Raw genomic sequence first — 25,369 nt, 5'->3', positions numbered from 1 at the left:
CGCTATATGACGGCACCGCTATCCTAGGAAAACCGATCTTTACCGCGATAAATTAAATTTCATTATCTGCCTGTCTATCGCACGAATATTGATGAGCGATAAACGGGCAGTTAACGAAATTTCGTTTTTTTTTTGTGTCAGTTCCATCCAGTTGGGCCGCCGTTTAGGCCTCTTGTCAAAATAACTCAACTCCCGTTCAATAGTTCGAACTAAATATTGGAGGAATGCAATTTGTATGTAGACATTGACTGTCTTCTCGTTTTATTCGTCCATGATTTAACTGAATTAACTCAGGGTAGAATTTGCGTCAAAATATCGTATTTCCTTTCAATTATGTTGAAAGCGACTGTTTCTGTAGATAGTCGAAAGTTTTGTGATTATAACTGATAACGGCACACTATTAGGTTGTATTCGTTTCGACGAGTTTCATTGGGGTGAAATAAAGTTTTAAGAACATATCAACGTTTTTTATTTATCTTATATTAAACGTAAGTAAAAATACACAGTGTATTTTCAGTATATTAACGTAACTTTTAGCGCCAGCGAGACCTGTAAAGCTTTTGGAGCTTTTTAGCAAACACAAGTTTTGGTGACGCAAGTAAAAGACTTCCTTTAAATGGTAGCATTTGATGCGCAACGATTTCACTAGATGGCAGCACTGCGGGCCAAGGATTATCATTATCACCATGAAGTTGGATTACCAAAGAAAAATTGGATTCGATTCATACTTATAAATTATTATATTAACGGATTCATTGCCAACGATTTCGTAGCGCTACGCTCGTAGCCGATCCCAGCGTTTTCCCGCTTTGTAGACTGAAAGCGAATACCAACAGATAACCCTCCGAACGGGTTCCCGGCACTCAATAATAATAAAATCGAACATGACATTTGCAAGTTCAAAGTGTGGTATGTCGTCATAAATATCAAATTTCTATGAAAACATGACGTTTACAATGACACTAACACACTTCGTTCTGTCAGAGACAGTGCAGAGTTTATGCCGCTCGTCAGTTAACCTTTTCCACGCCGTGTCAAACACAAAAGCTGTCACTCAGACGCCAAATCATTGAAGTGTCAAAACTCAAGTTGAACTTTATGTATACGCACGTAGGTCGATGTTGCTCTGTGGTCCGTGACCGATTAGTCTGTCTTTGGCGTTGAACCTACGGTGCGGATATATCGGTCATTGGCGTCCAAAAGGTTAAGAGTATGAGAGAAACCACTTGAGTATGAAGAGCGACTTGTCCAGTTCCAGTTCAGCGACGCTCAGCTGTTTTAGCCGTTTCTCCACGCCCTGCAGCACCTGGTGCTCCGGCGGAGTTATGGTGTCTTCCACCTTTAAAAAAAAGGAAATTGTGTCGTGGTAGAAAACTAGATGGCGCTTCTAGAGGGAGACTAAATGAAACAAGTTATAGTGCGTCAAGCAAATCTTGTCAGTAGCAATGTACTGCAAATTAAAGTAGGGTAACACTCAAAGAGCAGAATTGCGCTAAAAAAAGCAGCAATGTACATCGAACCAAAACGTGTTTATTTTTCCGCCCTTCATAATATGTCAGTTCGAGTGAATAATCATTAACCTCAAATTTTAGTAATGTTTACCGTCAACGAGCATGATTGTACATTGTAGGCACCTTAGCTTTGCTTGAGGTCATGCATAATCTTGGTATTTAATGTTGACCGCAGGAATTTCTTTTGAAATAGAAACGATTCAGAATGTAAACAATAAGATGATGGCTGTCATTTACGATCCACATCCACAACACACAGATGACACGCGATTTTGGAATTATTCGAACACAGTGTTGCTAACCCGTGATTTTTCAAATTTGCCGCCTTTTATTACTGACAAGATTTGGTTGATCTAGTATATATACACCACACTGAAGCACAGATGCAGGAATCGGAACCGGTTTTTTGCAAAAACTTGGAAATAGACATATTTTTCGAATGATTTTATATTAGAAATGTAGGACTTAGTTGTGTTTTTAGGTAACTAATTCGTATTATTAGATTGCCTAATTAGAAATGAAATAATTAACAAAGAACGAAAATATACCGTTTTTGTTCCCATACAAAAAATACCGGTATCCGATCCCTGCACAGATGATTGCAGGGTCATCTGTGGTCATATTTGCATGTTTACGCGGTTAAGGATGGTAGAGTCAGACCAAGAAAAGTCTGCAGCGGATTTGATAGCCCACGCAGTGCAAGTGTTATTTACACGTCATAATTTCATAGAAGTTTGACGTTTAAAATAACACTGGCACTGCGAGGGCTGTCATATCCGCTGCAGACTTTTCTTGGTCTGGCTCTATAATTCCACTTATCCAATTTCTTTGTCCAATGTCATTGCGTCTCACTCTCTCATATAGCAAAATGTCAGACGCAAATACACATTGGACCAAGAAACCGAACTGGTGGAATACTACCCTAAAACACTGATGTGGATCCAAACGCCGCTTTGATACCTATGTAAGCGAGTCAGCATGCTTCAGCATTGCTTTTTTTGTGTTCAAAGTATTAAGTTAAACCAGGCGTGGGTCACTCCGTGATTTCGTCGCGTCGCTACAAGTACAAGCGGCCCACACCAATTTTGGTGTCTAGCCATAGTAGTTGCCGCGCACCGTTAAGCTTTGGATTCCTCCGAAAACGGTGCCGTCATATTACGGCCGTAATATAGCGGTGAATGACGTCACTAGAACGTTGTTTATGTAAACAAGATGGCGCGGTTTCCTAGACGGCGCGGCGTTGATTGTCAACGTAACGTAATAAAGCGGTGCCGTCATTTGGATGACGGCCGCCATGACCTTGTCGATAGTTTCGTGAACGTTTTATTAGATAGCGGTGACGCCATTGCCATAAATTGCCATTGGGTGCATAAATAACACGAGATTTGAATAAATGATTCCGTACTACGATTATTTTCCTCTTCTGATGATATTTCGTCCTCCAAGTAAATTATAGATGGTCAAGCAAATCTTGTCGGTAGAAAAAGGCGCGAAATTCAAATTTTCTATGGGACTATATCCCTTCGCGCCTACATATTTCAAATTTGCCGCTTTGACCTTGGTGGATGACGGTGTGTTATGACGCCGTGGTACTTTCCACATGTCACCGTAAAGACGGCCGTCTTTTGCTGCCGCTATATGACGGCCGTCATATGACGGCACCGTTTTCGGAGGAATCCAAAGCTTTAACGGAACGGACGCCTGCTCGCACTTGCGCCACCTAGCGGTCATATCCGTCGTGATATACGCGTTTTGTTAGAGAGTTGATGTTGTTGTTGATGATGATGATGATGATAGCTGGTCAAGCAAATCTCGTCAGTAAAAAAAGGCGCGAAATTAAAATTTTCTACGGGACGATATCCCTTCGCGCCGAAATTTTTCAAATTTGCCGCCTTTTTCTACTGACAAGATCTGCTCGACCAAGTATAATCTTCTGTACCTATATTATTCTGTATTATTTATTTATTAGATAAAGATAAAAGATAGTTTATTCAAGTAGGCATAATTACAATGCGCTTATGAACGTCAAATAAAGCTAGGTAGACCGGCTCCAACCCTACACCTCTGCCCCGAGAAGATTTAAGTCCCCCCTCAATTGGAGGAGGGTATTCCAATATGGGACCGCAAACAAACTTGGCGGGACACATCTTTAAAAAAAAACCGGCCAAGTGCGAGTCGGACTTGCGCACGGAGGGTTCCGCACCATCAACAAAAAATAGAGCAAAACAAGCAAAAAAACGGTCACCCATCCAAGTACTGACCCCGCCCGACGTTGCTTAACTTCGGTCAAAAATCACGTTTGTTGTATGGGAGCCCCACTTAAATCTTTATATTATTCTGTTTTTAGTATTTGTTGTTATAACGGCAACAGGAATACATCATCTGTGAAAATTTCAACTGTCCAGCTATCACGGTTCGTGAGATACAGCCTGGTGACAGACGGACGGACGGACGGACGGACGGACAGCGGAGTCTTAGTAATAGGGTCCCGTTTTTACCCTTTGGGTACGGAACCCTAAAAAATAGGGATGTTTCCTGTACTTAAAATAAATTATTTCAAACCGTGCACGAAATAAAGCACCAGATAATTTATTAGAAAAACATAGACAGCAGCTATTTTTAAACACAATTTGTATTTAATAAATCGGATTGAAGTATAAAAAGCGGCCAAGTGCGAGTCGGACTCGCCCATGAAGGGTTCCGTATTTAGGCGATTTATGACGTATAAAAAAAAACTACTTACTAGATCTCGTTCAAACCAATTTTCGGTGGAAGTTTGCATGGTAATGTACATCATATATTTTTTTTAGTTTTATCATTCTCTTATTTTAGAAGTTACAGGGGGGGGGGGGGGGGGACACACATTTTACCACTTTGGAAGTGTCTCTCGCGCAAACTATTCAGTTTAGAAAAAAATGATATTAGAAACCTCAATATCATTATTGAAGACCTATCCATAGACACCCCACACGTATGGGTTTGATGAAAAAAAAAATTTTGAGTTTCAGTTCGAAGTATGGGGAACCCCAAAAATTTATTGTTTTTTTCTATTTTTGTGTGAAAATCTTAATGCGGTTCACAGAATACTTCTACTTACCAAGTTTCAACAGTATAGTTCTTATAGTTTCGGAGAAAAGTGGCTGTGACATACGGACGGACAGACAGACGGACAGACGGACAGACAGACATGACGAATCTATAAGGGGGAACCCTTATAGATTCGTCATGTCTGTCTGTCCGTCTGTCCGTCCGTATGTCACAGCCACTTTTCTCCGAAACTATAAGAACTATACTGTTGAAACTTGGTAAGTAGTTTTTTGCCATTTGGCTACGGAACCCTAAAAAGTAGGTGAGTTTACCGTGACGTCACTACATTCGTTTTCATATAAATTCCATATTAACAAATCGTTTTGACAGTTCTAAAAAAGAAGCTGATTTGACTAGTAGGAATGTAGCCTATTACATCTTATTCCACAGACAAGACATCCTCTAGACTGAGCATAGTAACGCTACCCCCTCTGCCACTTATACGGTAGTTTTACTCCATCTTCGAGTCAATCCCGTGCCGTGATTGGTCCGTGTCTTTGAACGGACCAATCACGGCACGGGATTCGCTCACCTCGTCCCCCCGCACCCCCGTATTTTTGGCAGCATCGGTTTCATGAAAGAATTGGCCTAAGCTCAGTCTAGAGGTTGGATTGTCAGTGGCGGAGTCTTAGTAATAGCATAGAGAAATATAATAAGACAAGAGTGCTCACTCCATACATCAGTTCAGACTATTAATTTCAGTGTCGACATCTAGCATCGAGTAGCGGAACTATCAATACTGCTACTTGACAATAGATGTAGCACCGACCGGAAAATCTTATCTCAACAGCATAAGACTTTCCGGTCGGTGCTACATCTATTGTCAAGTAGCAGTAATGATAGTTCCGCTACTCGATGCTAGATGCTAATAGTCTTTTTGGTACTAAAACTGATGTATGGAGTGAGCACTCTATGTATTTTTTTCTCTATGGTCCCGTTTTTACCCTTTGGGTACGGAACCCTAAAAAATGACATCTTATTTAGTGGTTAACGTACATCGTCGATGTTAGCGTCGGGCTCGCCTCGGGCGCGCATGCCGTGCACGATGCTGCGCACGCGGCGCCGCTTGTCGAGCAGCCGCGCGTGCCGCGCGCGCGAGTGCGCCGCGCGACGGACCACGTTGTGCAGCGCGCGGTAGCACATCTCCGTGCACGTTAGCGCCACCTGGTGACATTATCTAGTAACATTTCAAATAGGGCCAAACTGTTTAAGTACTCGCGTTTTTTTCAAGTCGAAGATTTCTCGACATGTTTCACCCTATAACGAGTAGCTTCGCCAGGAGCACGCGTTGGAGTTTCACTATACGCTTACTGCAATGTTCTGCCGCCAGAGTGCAGCGCTAGCAGATGTTGTAAACCATAGAGTAACTTATACATACTATGTCTTAAACAGTTTTTTAAGAAGTTTTCACTATTTATACATTGATGAAATCAAAGCGTTTTGTTTACATAGCATAGAGCCTATACCGAAACACCAACGCGTGCTCCTGGTGAAGCTACTCATTATGGAGCGAAATAAATAGTCAAAATGACCTAACAACGCAGGACGTAACAAAGGTGTGTTGCTATAGGTATATTTGGCCACTTAGGCTGTCACTTTATATTTGATGATGACAATACAACAGACACTGTAAATTACTATTGATTTAGTCTTCATATCTCATTTTAGTTGATATGGAATCCTTGCTAATAGTATATATTGTAAGTATACATTGTTTTTAACTTTTTATACTCACGTCATGCAAGTCGATGTGGTAAAGGTAGATTGCCTTCGCCATTCCGCCAGCAGATGCCGCTTTTCGCATCGGCTGTAATAATAACAAATATGCATTACTAGTTTTCTAGTTTCGGCTGTGCGTTGATTAATCAGTCAGTCAGTCAGGACACACATATTTATAATATGAAGATTTAATTTGCTTTTAATTTATATTTAAAGCTTTTGCGCAGATGGCGCTGCAGTAGCTTAAAAAAGTGGCCAAGTGCGAGTCGGACTCGCCCATGAAGGGTTCCGTATTTAGGCGATTTATGACGTATTAAAAAAAAACTACTTGCTAGATCTCGTTCAAACCAATTTTCGGTGGAAGTTTACATGGTAATGTACATCATATATTTTTTTTAGTTTTATCATTCTCTTATTTTAGAAGTTAGGGGGGGGGGACACACATTTTACCACTTTGGAAGTCTCTCTCGCGCAAACTATTCAGTTTAGAAAAAAATGATATTAGAAACCTCAATATCATTTTTGAAGACCTATCCATAGATACCCCACACGTATGGGTTTGATGAAAAAAAAATTTTGAGTTTCAGTTCGAAGTATGGGGAACCCCAAAAATTTATTGTTTTTTTTCTATTTTTGTGTGAAAATCTTAATGCGGTTCACAGAATACATCTACTTACCAAGTTTCAACAGTATAGTTCTTATAGTTTCGGAGAAAAGTGGCTGTGACATACGGACGGACAGACAGACGGACAGACAGACAGACATGACGAATCTATAAGGGTTCCGTTTTTTGCCATTTGGCTACGGAACCCTAAAAATAGGTTATTAGATCATAGATTGAAGCCTTTTTTTTGGGTTTCTGACAGTTGGGGACATTCATAATCTATGGGTTTTTTAGCCTCATTTACACTGTCATTTATTTTTATTTTTTTTATTTAAGTAAACCCTACCTGTACACTGATGAAATGTTCTTCTAATAACTTGTAGGTCAGTTCCTTACATTCTTTGTTTGGAAGCATGGCGTATTTCTGTATGTCTTCTTCTTCTATGTATTTCTTAGTGCGAATTAATCTGAAAATAACATATCATATTGAATATCACAGAAAAGTAATTTAATAAGTACATAAAACCTAATTATTGTTGTAAAGCAGTCATTTTACTTCATTTCAACGAATGTAACTGCGAAAGGTAAGTTTGGACTCGCCTGGCCGCTTTCACGTTAAAAAACTAAAATTAACGATAAAGGCATTTCAGTCCCAAATAACACAATACAGCGCCATCTACTGTAAAAAAGCTAATCTTTGGAAGCGAACTCAAACAATTTCCAGTAGATGGTGCCACGATGCTGCAATTACAATACATATGACACATATATACTCGTAACTTGATAATATCTGGGAGACCGAGCTTTGCTCGGTAAACATAAAAACTCAAGAATTAGCGTTTTCCCAGAGATAAGACCTAGCTAGATCGATTATTTTGCCCCCGAAAACCCCCATATACCAAATTTCATCGAAATCGTTAGAGCCGTTTCCGAGATCGCCGAAATATATATACATATAAATAAATAAATATACAAGAATTGCTTGTCCTTTAAACAAGCAATTCTTGTATATTTATTTATATGGGGGTTTTCGGGGGCAAAATAATCGATTATTAGATTAGATAGATACCTTTTATATTCGCAATGGAAATTGGAATTAACATAACTTTTGACCCTTTCTTTGCATTTTTTCCTAAACAATGGAGCGTTATGGAGGCTTGAACTCACTCTGCTATGTTTTGCGCTTCAAAGGGGTGAAGAAAACTTGGTTGTTACCTAAATATCTTAGCGGCCTTATCCCCGAGCCTGTCAGTGACCACATGGTCTAGGAGCGAGTGAGCCAGTTGTTTAGTTACACCCCTCTCGCTCTAACACACGCAAGAGTGACACCTGTCTCACCTAAATATCCTAGCGGCCTTATCCCCGAGCCTCTCAGTGACCACGTGGTCCAGGAGCGAGTGAGCGAGTTGTTTAGTTACACCCCTCTCGCTCTAACACACGCAAGAGTGACATCTGTCTTACCTAAATATCCTAGCGGCCTTATCCCCGAGCCTCTCAGTGACCACGTGGTCTAGGAGCGAGTTGTTTAGTTACACCCCTCTCGCTCTAACGCACGCAAGAGTGACATCTGTCTCACCTAAATATCCTAGCGGCCTTATCCCCGAGCCTCTCGGTGACTACATGGTCTAGGAGCGAGTTGTTTAGTTACACCCCTCTCGCTCTAACACACGCAAGAGTGACATCTGTCTTACCTGAATATCCTAGCGGCCTTATCCCCGAGCCTCTCAGTGACCACGTGGTCTAGGAGCGAGTTGTAGTTACACCCCTCTCGCTCTAACGCAAGAGTGACATCTGTCTTACCTGAATATCCTAGCGGCCTTATCCCCGAGCCTCTCAGTGACCACGTGGTCTAGGAGCGAGTTGTAGTTACACCCCTCTCGCTCTAACGCAAGAGTGACATCTGTCTTACCTGAATATCCTAGCGGCCTTATCCCCGAGCCTCTCAGTGACCACGTGGTCTAGGAGCGAGTTGTAGTTACACCCCTCTCGCTCTAACGCAAGAGTGACATCTGTCTTACCTGAATATCCTAGCGGCCTTATCCCCGAGCCTCTCAGTGACCACGTGGTCTAGGAGCGAGTTGTAGTTACACCCCTCTCGCTCTAACGCAAGAGTGACATCTGTCTTACCTGAATATCCTAGCGGCCTTATCCCCGAGCCTCTCAGTGACCACGTGGTCCAGGAGCGAGTGAGCGAGCTGCTCGGCGGCGACGGCCGTCATATAGCGGCAGCAAAAGACGGCCGTCTTTACGGTGGCGACGTGTGGAAAGTACCACGGCGTCATAACACACCGTCAGCCACCAAGGTCAAAGCGGCAAATTTGAAAAATGTAGGCGCGATGGGATAACGTCCCATAGAAAATTTGAATTTCGCGCCTTTTCCTACTGACAAGATTTGCTTGATCATCTATAATTTACTTGGAGGATGAAATATCATCAGAAGAGGAAAATAATCGTAGTACGGAATCATTTATTCAAATCTCGTGTCATTTATTCAAAATGGCGTCACCGCTATCTAATAAAACGTTCACGAAACTATCGACACCGTCATGACGGCCGTCATCTTACGTTACGTTGACAATCAACGTAACGTAGGAAACCGCGCCATCTTGTTTACATAGACAACGTTCTAGTGACGTCAGTCAACGCTATATAGCGGCCGTAATATGACGGCACCGTTTTCGGAGGAATCCAAAGCTTTACCTGAATATCCTAGCGGCCTTATCCCCGAGCCTCTCAGTGACCACGTGGTCCAGGAGCGAGTGAGCGAGCTGCTCGGCGGCGGCGGCGGCGCGCACCACCCACGCGCCGCCGCCCGCCTCGCCCGAGCGCCGGATGAACCCGCACCCGTTCTCCTCTGTACAGAAAAAAAACAATGGTTAAAAAAACTGCTAGTTGATCACTTCAAATATGCCTTCAATTAGAATAGAATAAAATATATTTATTTGCAACAAAAATTGCAGAAAACATTTAACATAAAGGTTAAATGTATAATACAACAATCTGTATTCATTAGATGTCCAGTCGAAGACATGACATAGAAATAATTGACAATTTAAAATGTTACTAAGGGTGGTATTCCACCTGTGTATTTGCGTCTCACTCTCCCATGAGGCAAAATGTGAGACGTAAATACACATTGGACCAAGATAATGGACAGATGGAATACAATCCTTAGTGGCGATATTTAGCAAAATAAAATATTTACGATAAAAAATGCAAAATACTTAAAAAAAAATGTAGCATAATTTCATTAAATTTATAAATTAATCAAAAGGTAACAATAATGGACCACAGAATTCCTTAGGGGTAAAAAGGGAATTGAGGCCGACGCAATCTTTATAGATTCATAATTTCATACCTAAAAAAAAGTGGCAAAATGCCTGGATATGGATATAACGCTAGGAAGAATAGTTTCATACCTAACACTCTAGTAAAATGTTCGAGATGCTGCTTCAGTAGTGGTCGGTCTACACGGCGGCAGGAGGCGCGCAGGTCCGGGGCCGGCGCGGGGTTGGACTCCGCGGCCCAGGGGGCCGACGACAGGTACATCTGTTCGAGCATTAACCGCATCAGCTCGCCCGCTGTCGTAACAAACGCTATTCATACCTAACACTCTGGTATAATGTTCGAGATGCTGCTGCAGTAGTGGTCGGTCTACACGGCGGCAGGAGGCGCGCAAGTCCGGGGCCGGCGCCGGGTTGGACTCCGCGGCCCAGGGGGCCGACGACAGGTACATCTGTTCGAGCATTAACCGCATCAGCTCGCCCGCTGTCGTAACAAACGCTATTCATACCTAACACTCTGGTATAATGTTCGAGATGCTGCTGCAGTAGTGGTCGGTCTACACGGCGGCAGGAGGCGCGCAGGTCCGGGGCCGGCGCGGGGTTGGACTCCGCGGCCCAGGGGGCCGACGACAGGTACGTCTGTTCGAGCATTAGCCGCATCAGCTCGCCCGCTGTCATAACAAACGCTATTCATACCTAACACTCTGGTATAATGTTCGAGATGCTGCTGCAGTAGTGGTTGGTCTACACGGCGGCAGGAGGCGCGCAAGTCCGGGGCCGGCGCCGGGTTGGACTCCGCGGCCCAGGGGGCCGACGACAGGTACGTCTGTTCGAGCATTAGCCGCATCAGCTCGCCCGCTGTCGTAACAAACGCTATTCATACCTAACACTCTGGTATAATGTTCGAGATGCTGCTGCAGTAGTGGTTGGTCTACACGGCGGCAGGAGGCGCGCAGGTCCGGGGCCGGCGCCGGGTTGGACTCCGCGGCCCAGGGGGCCGACGACAGGTACATCTGTTCGAGCATTAGCCGCATCAGCTCGCCCGCTGTCGTAACAAACGCTATTCATACCTAACACTCTGGTATAATGTTCGAGATGCTGCTGCAGTAGTGGTCGGTCTACACGGCGGCAGGAGGCGCGCAAGTCCGGGGCCGGCACCGGGTTGGACTCCGCGGCCCAGGGGGCCGACGACAGGTACATCTGTTCGAGCATAGCCGCATCACTCGCCCGCTGTCGTAACAAACGCTATTCATACCTAACACTCTGGTATAATGTTCGAGATGCTGCTGCAGTAGTGGTCGGTCTACACGGCGGCAGGAGGCGCGCAGGTCCGGGGCCGGCGCGGGGTTGAACTCCGCGGCCCAGGGGGCCGACGACAGGTACATCTGTTCGAGCATTAGCCGCATCACTCGCCCGCTGTCGCAACAAACGCTATTCATACCTAACACTCTGGTATAATGTTCGAGATGCTGCTGCAGTAGTGGTCGGTCTACACGGCGGCAGGAGGCGCGCAAGTCCGGGGCCGGCGCCGGGTTAGACTCCGCGGCCCAGGGGGCCGACGACAGGTACATCTGTTCGAGCATTAGCCGCATCAGCTCGCCCGCTGTCATAACAAACGCTATTCATACCTAACACTCTGGTATAATGTTCGAGATGCTGCTGCAGTAGTGGTCGGTCTACACGGCGGCAGGAGGCGCGCAGGTCCGGGGCCGGCGCGGGGTTGGACTCCGCGGCCCAGGGGGCCGACGACAGGTACATCTGTTCGAGCATTAGCCGCATCAGCTCGCCCGCTGTCGTAACAAACACACTGATTATTAGAGATATATCGCCTGAATTAATCCCGAAAAATAGTACGCGAAAAAAAAACTTCAAAAATCACAAGCCAAAAACTGTTTTTTTTTCACGATTTTTACACATTATTAAATTGTACCACGGGACTTAATTGCGTATCTAACGCCGTCCTCGAAACGTCGGAGGTAAATCTTAAAACTTAGACACGCGATTAGGTAAGTCCCGTGGTACAATTTAATAATGTCACAATTTTATTAGGATGTTGATACTCAGCATAAATTTAATATTTTCTCACAAAAAAAGTCCGTTTCAATGTAAGGGCCGATCTACTACGGAAATCCGGTTATGGCCTTATAGTTTTTAGACTTTTTAGGGTTCCGTACCTCAAAAGGAAAAACGGAACCCTTATAGGATCACTCGTGCGTCTGTCTGTCCGACAATTCCCCCCCTCCCCCCCTCTTTATCTCCGAAACTACTGGGTCTATAATTTTGAAAAAAAAAATACAAAAAATAGTTCTTTACCTATAGATGACTGGAAAACCTATTAGAAATGTGCAGTCAAGCGTGAGTCGGATTTATGTACGGAATCTTTAGAACGTGAGTCCGACTCGCACTTGGCCGGTTTTTTTAGTAACTTACCATTCTCATCGATGCGTCGTGTGATGGCTTTGATCATGACGTCGTCTCGGAAGTCCAGGTGGAATCTGTCGTAGTTCACCTTCCAGTACACATCTGCAACATCCAGTCTACTTTATGAACAGGTGAAATATTTACACAGGTTTTTCAACAGCTTGATATTTTTTCGCAATAAGGAAGATGTGTTACGATATAGTAAAAACTTGCATTGATTTATGTAAAAAAAAGAGCTGAATACAAAGACTAGCTTTTGTATTCAGCCCATACATTTTATTGTGTGTGTATGGGCGCCCAACAGAAGATTACCAAATAAGCATATGGAATTATGGATTTATTTGGTAGTTTATGTTCCCAAACTTGGCTGTAGGTGAATTACAGTTAGGCTTCGCAATCCACGGCCTAAGGGCGTCTGTGACTGGTGTAAGGTGGAAAGTTGGAAACCGCACATCATAATAATTTTAGTCATTAAATGCAGATGGTAGATACATCATAATACTCACCACAGCCAGTCTGCCTGCTGCCATAGCTTGTAAAAACACCCTGATGTTAAGCTTGGGAACTATAGTCGCCACTGGTGTAAGGGTTGGCACCCAAACCCTGCTTCATGTCTACCACTAGAGATAGCTGTGGTCAGGCTGAAATATCAGTAATACTCACTATCCTTGACATCAGCCAGGCTGCCTGTTGCCATAGCTTGTAACAGCACCCTGCTGTCAAGCTCGGGAACTATAGTCGCCACTGGTGTGAGGGTTGGAACCTCGGAGCCCTCCTTTATCTCAGCCACGGGGGCTTGCTGGATGTAGCCCGCTGTGGCTAAGCTGATGAATGTGTCTTTTAGAGTTATTATTGAAATGTTTTTCTCCTGAAACAATGTGTTTTTGTTTTGTATTAAAATTATATTTATTTCTTTTGTAAATGGGTATATAAAGGTTGTGACAATGTTGTTATTGTACAAATCAGTTGTCTGCGGTTCTTAAAAGTATACAATCATTCAGGAATTAAAGGTAAATGGGGTGATAGTTGTGTAATTATACTATAATGTCACTAGGAATTCAAACTAGTGTCTTTACTGAATGATTAGACAATGGGCTTGGCCTTATGGATATGATATTTTTGACAAAGAATTCTATGGTATACCACACCTTATCATCCTTGTATTTGCTGGCAATAGTAAATAGCAGGACGTGGGCAGTGGCAGTGGCCATCTGAAGCAGTTCTTCCACCAGGAGCTCCGCTTCACTGCCGTACTTGGTCTTCATCTGCAGGAGGTACCTACACAGAAATGTTTTGGTGATTTTTAGGATAGGTATCTACATATACATTTTTTAAATGTACCAATGTTAGTAAGTCAGTCAGGCCTTAATAGCCACAGTAGGCAATCAGGAAAACTAAGGCAGTAAAATTCATAAGGTTTAATCTGATTTGACACACCAATTGTCTTGTGTATAATAAAATAATTGTTTTACTAAGCAATATTAATAACATAGCTGTTCCACTAAAGTCACTAAACTAAATTATTGTTTGACAGTTTTGAATGATTCACGGTTAGTTTTGGTAGTAAATTATTGTGTTTTCTAAACCTATCTTTATATGTTTACCTAGGATATCTAATGAGAAGAAGCACATTTTCAGGGATGAGCCGGTAGTCAGCAATAACTTCATTAGCTGACGGCTCAAAAGAGGCCAAGTCATACTTCACTAGGGTCCGGAGACTTTCAATTACCTGGAAAAGTATCATAATCATTAGTATACCACATAAACATGGTCATTACTTTAGACCTAGGCTAACTCTTGGTTATATTTGGTATAAATCAACTAATATTAAACTTGGTTAATGAAAGTTTTTAAATTACTTGCCTAATATAAACATAACCTCAAAGTGTTAAAATACCTGCGATCTGGGCAATCCTGTGCTCCTGGTTATTACAGCCAGAGGCCGAGTTCCATAGGAGAACAGGTCGTTTCCGACCTGCTGCACTATTTCACCGTAATAGCGAAGGAGAATCTCCGAAACTACTCGACCCAGTTGGTGAGACATTTTGTGTTTGTCCGAATATTAAAACAGATATTTTTTTATTTTGTAATGTAATAAGGTTGATTAAACACCACGAAGATTCCTACATAAAGTAATAAAATTATGATGTATTCTTCCCATGCCGAACATGTTGTTTATTACTTTTGACCATGCTTTTGACAAGTGCATTTCGGATTTCCTTTCGCTGGCAATGACACTAATGACAGTAATGACAGTGTTCCATTTGGTCCAATCGTTCCTGAATGACCTTTCTTACTTATTCGTATAATTTTCAATTGACAGTTTTTACTTAAGTAATCGTTCAAAATTAGTATAATATGAAATGTTTTTAATTTTTGTGATTAAGATTTAATACTTTATAACAAGATAACAGGCAAGATTAATGAAAGCTAGAAAATGTAAGTTGTCCTGTGTTACTGTTGGACAGCTGAGTTTACACTTCAATCAACAAGTTATCAATCGCCATCTCGCCAAGTCGCCAATGTGACGTTTCTTTTATCATTGTTTACTGGTTTTTTATTATTTATAAATGTTTATTTAATAATTCTAAACGGAATCATGAGTACACCAAGTACCTTTAATGCTGCAAAAAAAATTTTGATTCGTGGAGTAGAATTGGATACCAAGAAACGATATACAGAGGCACTAATATGCTATCAAGAGGGCTTGCAAATTTTAGTGGACAAAATGAAAGGTTTGTTACTTTAACTTCACCTTAATTTCAAATTCAATGCACTGAAGTTAAAACCAGTCTTGTTATGAGGTAATTATGTGCTTAACGTAAAAGTACTTACCTTTTTCACTGACTTTACATTTGGTACTCTATTGAGTTTAATTAGGAGTCTTATCCAATTATCCGCCTTTCACAAATATTCACTGGTTCCCGGCAGCGCTTATGTAGTTTTTTGCTCACTTACGTAGAGGCCTGCTTAGGCCTATGCAGTGTTATTTTGTACAAAGTTTTTAAAACATAGGTAACTAGTTTGAATCAACTCACACTTTCTCGTAATGCTTTTACAGAAGAGGTAGATGACAAAGAGAGAGCATACCTCAGAGATAAGGTAGAGGAGTACATGAAGAGAGCTGAGACCATTAAAAAGCTGGTGCTACAGCAAAAAGAAGCCGGCAAGTTCCATGAGCAGCTGCGGATAGAGGACAACTCCACCGGACACAGCTACAAGTCCTTGTTTGGGAGGTTTCTCGATGATGATGTGGAGTTTGTTGTTGTTGAAGACCCTTATATTAGAGCTTTCCATCAGGTACTGGGCTTGATTAATTCTCCTTTAAAATATAGAACTACATACTTAAAACTTTATTGCATGTGATTATATGTATTTAACAGAGCTCGGCGGGGGTGAGCTATTTTCCTTATGCCGAACTGTGGTATTTATCCTTGTAAGTATCTAACTTATTTTTTTTAATGTACATTGTTAATATCTCAAGCACTTCTTTTTTTTTTCCAAATCTGGACAATTTATTGTTTATAGGGAGTGTTGAGGCCTAGGCTCCTTTCTAGTGATGCAGGGATGCCTAAGTGGATCTTCAATGAAGACTTATTATTTTAACTTATGTACGGGATTTATTTGTAAAATTAAATTACTTTAGTACAACTACAAGTACAGTTTGTCATTCAATAGATTTTTGGAAGATTGCCGTTGGCTGCTGGCGGCGGACGTTATATACGCGTCCGATCGTTGCCAATCTTCGAATTTCGGAAGCAATCGGCCGTCTGTGACGTCATATAGGATGCGTTCTGAACAGGGAGCATAATTTACACAGCAAATAAATGAATCATAATGCTTGGGAAACATTTCGTCAATTGGTAATATGTAACATAACTAATATTTTTTATAGGAACTAATCTCCAATGGCTGGTACAGTCGGCCAAAAATGTGGTCTACCACCCTACGGTTGAGGTTCGTTTGAACGTCATGAGACAACAAGGTCGATTTACGTTAAACTCCGTTAGAAATGTCAACCTTAGCAATTGTTAGATCTCGCAGAAACTTTTGTCAGAACTTCTTGGCCCACTGTACCAATATAAAAACAATTTTTTTTTGTTGTTTCAGTGTCAAAATTTCCTCCGCCTGTGTGAGCTGCTGGTACGCTCGTGTAGCAACCTCAGTCACATCCAGCTAGTGACGTCACAGGACCCTAAGTCTGAGCAGTCTAGGAGAGAGCAGGGGGCTGGGCTGCGGAGTCTTACGGAAGATCTGCTCAAATACAAAATTAGGTTCACAGTGCAGTATTCTGAGACACTGCATGATAGGCAAATTACGTAAGTTATAATTTGGCAAAACAATTTTGTCAGTAACATTGTATTTGTGTTTAAAGAACTTTATTTCTCAAAAGAAATTATACATTTCACTTCGTGAGAATACATACTAAAGTAAAAGTAAATCAGTGAGCATCGCAAGTTATACAAAACAAAACACTATTGTTGTTAAAAAACTATTGCACCTGGCATTGGGATATTTTTGAAAATAACAAAGATCTACTGATGCATTTGCCACAGTAGGCAAGATACTGAGTTTATCAAAATTACCCTGCTTTTGAAGTTAATGCACTTTACTCATCCTTTTTTTTTGTTTTTATAATACTAATATGAGGAAATTACAATATGATTCTAACCTTGTACCTAATAATCGAACATGAAAGTAAAACTATAATTTAAGTCTTTTAAAGTCAATTTTAAATTATGTATTTCGTTTTCTTGCAAAATTATTTTCAATAGAATTTTTTATTTATTTATATAACATTATTTTTGATCTAAGCGCCATCTATGAAATATACACCGAGTCTTTATACGTCTACTAGAACATTTACTAGATGGCGTTAGTAGTAGTTGAGTTACCCGAAATAAATAGTTATGTTCATTCTACATATAGCTGGTCAAGCAAATCTTGTCAGTAAATAAAAAGCGGCCAAGTGCGAGTCGGACTCGCCCATGAAGGGTTCCGTATTTAGGCGATTTATGACGTATTAAAAAAAAACTACTTGCTAGATCTCGTTCAAACCAATTTTCGGTGGAAGTTTACATGGTAATGTACATCATATATTTTTTTTAGTTTTATCATTCTCTTATTTTAGAAGTTAGGGGGGGGGGGGGGGGGACACACATTTTACCACTTTGGAAGTGTCTCTCGCGCAAACTATTCAGTTTAGAAAAAAATGATATTAGAAACCTCAATATCATTTTTGAAGACCTATCCATAGATACCCCACACGTATGGGTTTGATGAAAAAAAAAATTTTGAGTTTCAGTTCGAAGTATGGGGAACCCCAAAAATTTATTGTTTTTTTTTTCTATTTTTGTGTGAAAATCTTAATGCGGTTCACAGAATACATCTACTTACCAAGTTTCAACAGTATAGTCCTTATAGTTTCGGAGAAAAGTGGCTGTGACATACGGACGGACAGACAGACGGACAGACAGACGGACAGACAGACGGACAGACAGACAGACATGACGAATCTATAAGGGTTCCGTTTTTTGCCATTTGGCTACGGAACCCTAAAAAAGGCGCGGATTTCAAATATATATGGGAAGATATCCCTTCGCGCCTACATTTTTCAAAGGGTATAGCCGGGTAAGCATGGCCAAACTGCCCTTAGCGAAAAAAACAATTTCCTTTTACTGGATTATTAACCTATGTATATGTAGTGCTTTCACCAAATATTAAGCCTCAAATGCTTCAGATTTAAAAAAAAAATGCAAAAAAAGAAAAATCATTTTTATTTTATTACAGCCAAAGTACTAATCCGATTTCTTTGTAATTTGGGTATGTTGTATATACAATTAGGCCGCTTTCTGAAAAAAATAATTTTGAATTATCTCTTAAAATAATAGTAAAAAATTTAGATGAAAATTTTCAGAAAAATAAAAAAAATACATGCGAGATAGCGACAGTTATCAAATTTACATATTTCATGTAGAATTTAATAATGTTTGACATATATTTTTTTCAAAAATTAAAATTGGGATTAACAGTGTTAAAAACTCGAATTTGTAACATCCCATAATACCTTCTCTTCATACAAAATAACTTGTACGTTATACTAGAAAGTTATATTCCCAACGCAATTTGAATTTAGAACGCGACTTATTTCGCTGAGCGCGGACCTTAAACTCCTGTATATGTATGCAGCTAGGGCATGCTGTATGCGGCTAGGGCGAACGGCATTCAGAGATTAAAAGCGGCCAAGTGCGAGTCGGACTCGCCCATGAAGGGTTCCGTATTTAGGCGATTTATGACGTATAAAAAAAAACTACTTACTAGATCTCGTTCAAACCAATTTTCGGTGGAAGTTTACATGGTAATGTACATCATATATTTTTTTAGTTTTATCATTCTCTTATTTTAGAAGTTACAGGGGGCCACACACATTTTACCACTTTGGAAGTGTCTCTCGCACAAACTATACAGTTTAGAAAAAAATGATATTAGAAACCTCAATATCATTTTTGAAGACCTATCCATAGATACCCCACACGTATGGGTTTGATGAAAAAAAAAATTTTGAGTTTCAGTTCGAAGTATGGGGAACCCCAAAACTTTATTGTTTTTTTTTTCTATTTTTGTGTGAAAATCTTAATGCGGTTCATAGAATACATCTACTTACCAAGTTTCAACAGTATAGTTCTTATAGTTTCGGAGAAAAGTGGCTGTGACATACGGACGGACAGACAGACGGACAGACGGACAGACAGTCAGACATGACGAATCTATAAGGGTTCCGTTTTTTGCCATTTGGCTACGGAACCCTAAAAAAGCGCGGGAACAGGAAAATAGGCACGAATTTTATACAGAGCGCTAACGATTGAAAAATGTCTGTTCCTTTGATGAATAAAATACGTCACATTCTAAATTCAAATTCGTAAAGACTGCGTTCACAATATACTTCATTCGTTTATGACTACTTAGCTTTGCTTGTATGAAGAGAGAGTATTATGGGATGTTACAAATTCGAGTTTTTCACACTGTTAATCCCGATTTTAATTTTTGAAAAAAATATATGTTAAACAGTATTAAATTCTACATAAAATATGTAAATTTGGTAACTGTCGCTATCTCGCACGTATTTTTTTTATTTTTCTGAAAATTTTCATCTCAATTTTTTACTATTATTTTAAGAGATAATTCAATATTATTTTTTTCAGAAAGCGACCTTAATTGTATATACAACATACCCAAATTACAAAGAAATCGGATTAGTACTTTGGCTGTAATAAAATAAAAATGATTTTTCTTTTTTTGCATTTTTTTTTTAAATCTGAAGCATTTCAGGCTTAATATTTGGTGAAAGCACTACATATACATAGGTTAATAATCCAGTAAAAGGAAATTGTTTTTTTCGCTAAGGGCAGTTTGGCCATGCTTACCCGGCTATACCCTTTGCCGCCTTCTTCTACTGGCAAGATCTGCTTGACCAAGTAAGTATATTCACATTTTTGATTAATTTCCAGATTAAGTTCAGGGTGGATAATCAAGATTGGGCGAGGCTTAGACTTCTTCAAACCTCCTGAGAACAAGTTCTGTCTCGGTGTGTATGACATGGATCTACGGAAATGTCACGAGACCACTGTGGACATAGTACATTCGAAAAATGTGAAGCAATCTTATGGATGAAAAATAGATCTGATTACGTAAATACGTAAGAATGAAATGAAATGTTTATATGAAATAATAAATTTATTATTTTTACTTAATGAATTTAATTTAGATAATGGGAAAAATAGTTCCCCTTCTATTTATATGTGTTAAGATAAAATAATGATTTTTATAGGTACAGGGACAGGGTGAAATTTTAACCACCAGCCCTACTCTGTGTAGTGACTTTATAGGTCATACTGGACAACTTTTATTATGGGACCAATGTCGAAACCCAATTACCTACAGAGAAACTACAATTTAATAATGTGTAAAAATCGTGAAAGTTTAAATCAGTGTTAACTATTTACGCAGAGCTGGTGGTTAAAATTTCACACTATTAAATATTTTTAAACGGGTTAATCAGGTTTTTAAGACGAAAAGTGCTTGACATGAGCGTAAGACCGCGTTGGTCAGCCAACGCGTGTGGCTCTAGATCAAGCGAGAGCTTTCGCTCCATAGAGGCAGGGCCGTCTTAAGAGCCAACAGGAGCTAAGATTTAAATATTTTAGGTAAATATACCCGTCTCGCTAACGGAAGCGGCTCCTAAAACTAGTGCGATAAGGACAAGGCGAAAAATCCTGCGTAAAAATCTCAAAAATCGAGGTTTCGTACTCGACTGTTTCCTCCTCCAAAACTTAACCAATCGTAACCAAATTTGTAAATCTAAATGATTATGACATTATCTGTGTCGGACCGTTTTGCTTTTTTGACTAATTGATATCAGTTTTGAATAGCACGCCTCCCATTGCGGCATAGTCAATTAGGCCATTTTGGCAATTTTTGAAGGGCTCTAGCGCCTTAAAAAACAAAAATATCAAAAAAGCAAAACGGTCCGACACAGATATTGACAATATTAATCTGTGTTGAAAAAATCATTGCTCTAGCTTCAAAACCCACGGAGGAAACAGTCGAGTACGTTTGTATGGAGAAATGACCACTCCTGTTGGCTCTTAAACTATGCTGGGGCCCCTGGGCAATAAGAATTTGGGGCCCTTTTGGAAAGTAAAGAAAGCTAATGAAACTAACATTTTTTTGCTATATATGATCTTCTATTTATTATGGGTAATCAAATATACTGTTACTGTCTGTCCTTGGGGGCCCTGGGCATGGGCCCCGTGTGCCCTTAGGCATAGAGGACGTCATAGAAAGGGTGAAAAAAACTAAAAAAATGCATAGGTAATATATTTTATTTGAATAAAGAATAACATTGTGAATACCACAGTTTAAACTTGCTCTCGCGATCGTGTTGACATATCAAAGACTATACGTACAATATAGTCTAAACAATATCTTATAGACTACGATATAATGTCTACGTCATATATTGGTAGGCATAGGTGGTTTCAAGGTACCTAATATAAATTATAAGTATAGAAGCACTTATATTTCTTTACAAAAATCCTTAGATGATACAAAATTACAGGGGATATAGTCGAAACAAGGTAACTGCACGGCATTTGCAATTACAAAGTGTGGCGATGTCATAATTGCCAATTTCGTTAAAAATATCACGTTTATAATGACACAATCTCACTTTGTTTTATATTCACATCGGTGCAGAGTTAGCTTCGGACTCTATTTACGACTTTACTATAAAAGTTTGGCCACATAGGCCGCAATGACGGACAAACTTTTTTAAAAAACATACTGTTTACTAATTATCATCCCTGTGAAATAAATGAATGGGGAAAACTCCATATATAAAATGTACGATGTAATTTTCAGTTTTTGCCGCCCTTCCCCATTCTCGCTAAAAGAAGCAACCTTTATATTTTAGGCTACTCTACTTAAATACTACGATATACCGAGGACTAGTATAGTAATTTCATAAAGTATGGCCTCTGATTGTGAGTGGGTATAATGTAATGTACAGTCAACAGTAAAATTATTAAAAGTTGAAATAAACGAGTCTTAGTGTTGAATTATATACATTTAGAAATAATACTGGTAAAATACTTATATGATTCTAGCATTATTTACAAAGCAGTACAAAGAAATCCGTTATATTTAAGTAGTTGATATTTACGTATTCGCAGTCTTAAGTTAAATGTCTTCAAGTTCATACATTTTACCGACTAAAAGTACAATTCATTATCTTAAAAATAATATTGGATCTTCGCATAAGTAGCTTTCATGCAAAATATTGTAGCATAAAATAGATCGTTCTTAAATAGATGAAGTAGAAAAAATCGACTGAAAAGTCTGTTTTAAAACAAAAATTAAGTAGGTATATACCTACTTATAAAAATTAAAGTAAATACATTTTGTATAGAAAAAAGTAAGCACAAAAATTCCATGACTATAGTTTCCTACTCAAGCATGGGTGGTGCTAAATGTTTTAGATGGTTATGTACAGTTGCCGTCAAATATATCGGAGCGGTCAAGGCTCACGAATATCTGAACACGGCTCTATTGTCAATGCGTTAGAGTGCTTGTTCAGACATTTTTGAGCACCGCGGCCGCTCCGATATAGATGGCGACTTTACAAGAAGTCAAAGAAAATCGGCTTGCTGACGCTTGTTGCTCAAGGTGACAGTCCATTTCCAACCGCAGCTGCACTATTGTTCATTTTACTATGGAAATTGACAGTAACAGCGACGCGTTCAGTACCAGTAGTGCAGCTGCGGTCAGAAATGGAATGTTATAGTTTGTAGCTTTCTAATAGACCCCGAAGGCTAATCCTATTGTCTATTGTTAAGAAAAACTGCTCGTGCCACGTGCCACAACCACCTGCATAAAAAATCGGTACTTCGGTTACTGAGTGCCGGCGAGTCGAACGCTACAGAACCAGTCTAAAATGTGTCATCGAGATGCGTAACAAAGGCGCGTTATCGGAGAGCGCACCTACACTGGTTTTTTGAGCGTTGGACTAGCTCGCGCTCAGGTGCCAAATAGAATAACTAGGACCCTTTTTTGCAGGTAAGTAGCACGTGCGGTTTTACTGAACAATAGACAATAGGATTAGCCTTCGGGGTCTATTAGAAAGCTACAAACTATACCCTTAGACATAGCTTTCCTGCTTAGCCGAAAAGAGCATAAGCGACTCCATCAAATGCGGCCTGACCATCTCCTGCACCTCGGTCTGCATGTCCGCGAAGGCGTGCGGTTGGTGTTTGTAGATGGTGCGTAGCGCCTTCAGGCAGTAGATGAGGGTCTGGTCGGGGTCTACGTCGAGGTGCGGGCGAGTTCGCTGCAGCCTGACCAGCCGGGTCAGGTGCGGGACACCTTCCAGCTGCACCATCTGGTGGGCCACGTCTGGGACCACTGATAGTCTGTGGACAAAGAAAATATTATATAAACAAGTATGAAAAATCCATAGATGGCACGATCCTAATAGATGTGGTATACGCGTGCGTCCGTGAGGGACAAAACGTAGGCATTGCGACACTATGATTGGTCGAATTTATTGGCTTTACTACGGGAGTGCGACACACGCTTGTGCGAAGTATTGTTAGTGCGACCTATGATTAGGCGATGTACGATTGTACGACATGTCATTTGTGGGAACTATTGTTCGTGCGAAACATTATTAGGCGATGCACGACTATACGATGTGCCAAGGTCGCACTTATAAATAAATAATAAATAAATAAATAAATAAATATTATAGGACATTATTACACAAATTGACTAAGCCCCACGGTAAGCTCAAGAAAGCTTGTGTTGTGGGTACTCAGACAACGATATATATAATATACAAATACTTAAATACATAGAAAACAACCATGACTCAGGAACAAATATCTGTGCTCATCACACAAATAAATGCCCTTACTGGGATTCGAACCCAGGACCGCGGCTTCACAGGCAGGGTCACTACCCACTAGGCCAGACCGGTCGTCAAATGTAACTTATGTAATAATCCCGAATTTATTTGTTGCCCACCATAATCCATACTAATTTATGGTGGGAATAAAAAAAAATTACAGACTGACAAGGAGAAACAATAAAGCGCTTTCGCTGCTACACCTACTGAAAGATACATAAGACTATCCCGTTCGGTCATTTCCCCCCACCCCTCATGCTCCCACCCCTCATCCAGTTAAAATACTAGATTCATGGAAAAAACAAAACACCTGGGAGTTAAACATTTTTGAAGCGCTGGGAGTTAAGCTTTGGATTCCTCCGAAAACGGTGCCGTCATATGACGGCCGTCATATAGCGGCCGCAAAAGACGGCCGTCTTTACGGTGGCGACATGTGGAAAGTACCACGGCGCGGCGTCATAACACACCGTCATCCACCAAGTTCAAAGCGGCAAATTTGAAAAATGTAGGCGCGATGGGATAACGTCCCATAGAAAATTTGAATTTCGCGCCTTTTCCTACTGACAAGATTTGCTTGATCATCTATAATTTACTTGGAGGATGAAATATCATCAGAAGAGGAAAATAATCGTCGTACGGAATCATTTATTCAAATCTCGTGTCATTTATTCAAAATGGCGTCACCGCTATCTAATAAAACGTTCACGAAACTATCGACACCGTCATGACGGCCGTCATCTTACGTTACGTTGACAGTCAACGTAACGTAAAGCTTTGGATTCCTCCGAAAACGGTGCCGTCATATGACGGCCGTCATATAGCGGCAGCAAAAGACGGCCGTCTTTACGGTGGCGACATGTGGAAAGTACCACGGCGTCATAACACACCGTCATCCACCAAGGTCAAAGCGGCAAATTTGAAAAATGTAGGCGCGATGGGATAACGTCCCATAGAAAATTTGAATTTCGCGCCTTTTCCTACTGACAAGATTTGCTTGATCATCTATAATTTACTTGGAGGATGAAATATCATCAGAAGAGGAAAATAATCGTAGTACGGAATCATTTATTCAAATCTCGTGTCATTTATTCAAAATGGCGTCACCGCTATCTAATAAAACGTTCACGAAACTATCGACAAGGTCATGACGGCCGTCATCTTACGTTACGTTGACAATCAACGTAACGTAACGCCGTCTAGGAAACCGCGCCATCTTGTTTACATAGACAACGTTCTAGTGACGTCAGTCAACGCTATATAGCGGCCGTAATATGACGGCACC

The 25,369-nt window shown here is 40.6% G+C and overlaps 3 protein-coding genes across 3 annotated transcripts in view; 1 reads left to right on the top strand and 2 right to left on the bottom strand.

The window, feature by feature from the left end:
- Nucleotides 1–1,204: 1,204 nt before the first annotated feature.
- Nucleotides 1,205–14,798, bottom strand: LOC134654806 (DNA-directed RNA polymerase III subunit RPC3). Its single transcript, XM_063510276.1, is given in 11 exon segments — nucleotides 1,205–1,339; nucleotides 5,595–5,762; nucleotides 6,334–6,405; nucleotides 7,268–7,388; nucleotides 9,622–9,809; nucleotides 11,823–11,995; nucleotides 12,636–12,728; nucleotides 13,290–13,494; nucleotides 13,775–13,904; nucleotides 14,231–14,355; nucleotides 14,524–14,798. Coding segments are annotated over 11 exon segments (1,557 nt in total). The 5' UTR covers nucleotides 14,671–14,798.
- Nucleotides 14,799–15,188: 390 nt separating this feature from the next.
- On the top strand, nucleotides 15,189–20,318 carry LOC134654577 (MIT domain-containing protein 1-like). The gene is made up of 4 exons (XM_063510045.1): nucleotides 15,189–15,361; nucleotides 15,688–15,926; nucleotides 16,737–16,945; nucleotides 20,135–20,318. Exons 1-4 carry the CDS (start codon nucleotides 15,226–15,228, stop codon nucleotides 20,295–20,297), a joined length of 747 nt encoding a protein of 248 aa, XP_063366115.1. The 5' UTR covers nucleotides 15,189–15,225; the 3' UTR covers nucleotides 20,298–20,318.
- A 3,001-nt stretch (nucleotides 20,319–23,319) lies between these two features.
- Nucleotides 23,320–25,369, bottom strand: part of LOC134654555 (uncharacterized) — a 61,418-nt gene continuing 59,368 nt past the window's right edge. The window contains exon 10 of the mRNA XM_063510011.1: nucleotides 23,320–23,593. Within this exon, the coding sequence (XP_063366081.1) occupies nucleotides 23,323–23,593 (271 nt within the window). The 3' untranslated portion in view covers nucleotides 23,320–23,322. The remainder of the gene's footprint in view (nucleotides 23,594–25,369) is intronic.

The sequence above is a fragment of the Cydia amplana genome, chromosome 15 (assembly GCF_948474715.1).
Source record: "Cydia amplana chromosome 15, ilCydAmpl1.1, whole genome shotgun sequence".
In the NCBI taxonomy this organism is placed as follows: Eukaryota; Metazoa; Arthropoda; class Insecta; order Lepidoptera; family Tortricidae; genus Cydia; species Cydia amplana.
This window is presented reverse-complemented; position numbering and strand designations above follow the sequence as displayed.

Excerpts from the sequence above, each read along its gene's own strand:
- LOC134654577 (XM_063510045.1), top strand. The coding sequence starts at position 15,226 with ATGAGTACACCAAGTACCTTTAATGCTGCAAAAAAAATTTTGATTCGT. Across the intron at positions 15,927-16,736 it reads ATATTAGAGCTTTCCATCAG|TGTCAAAATTTCCTCCGCCT; the intron begins GTACTGGGCTTG and ends TTGTTGTTTCAG. Across the intron at positions 16,946-20,134 it reads CTGCATGATAGGCAAATTAC|ATTAAGTTCAGGGTGGATAA; the intron begins GTAAGTTATAAT and ends ATTAATTTCCAG.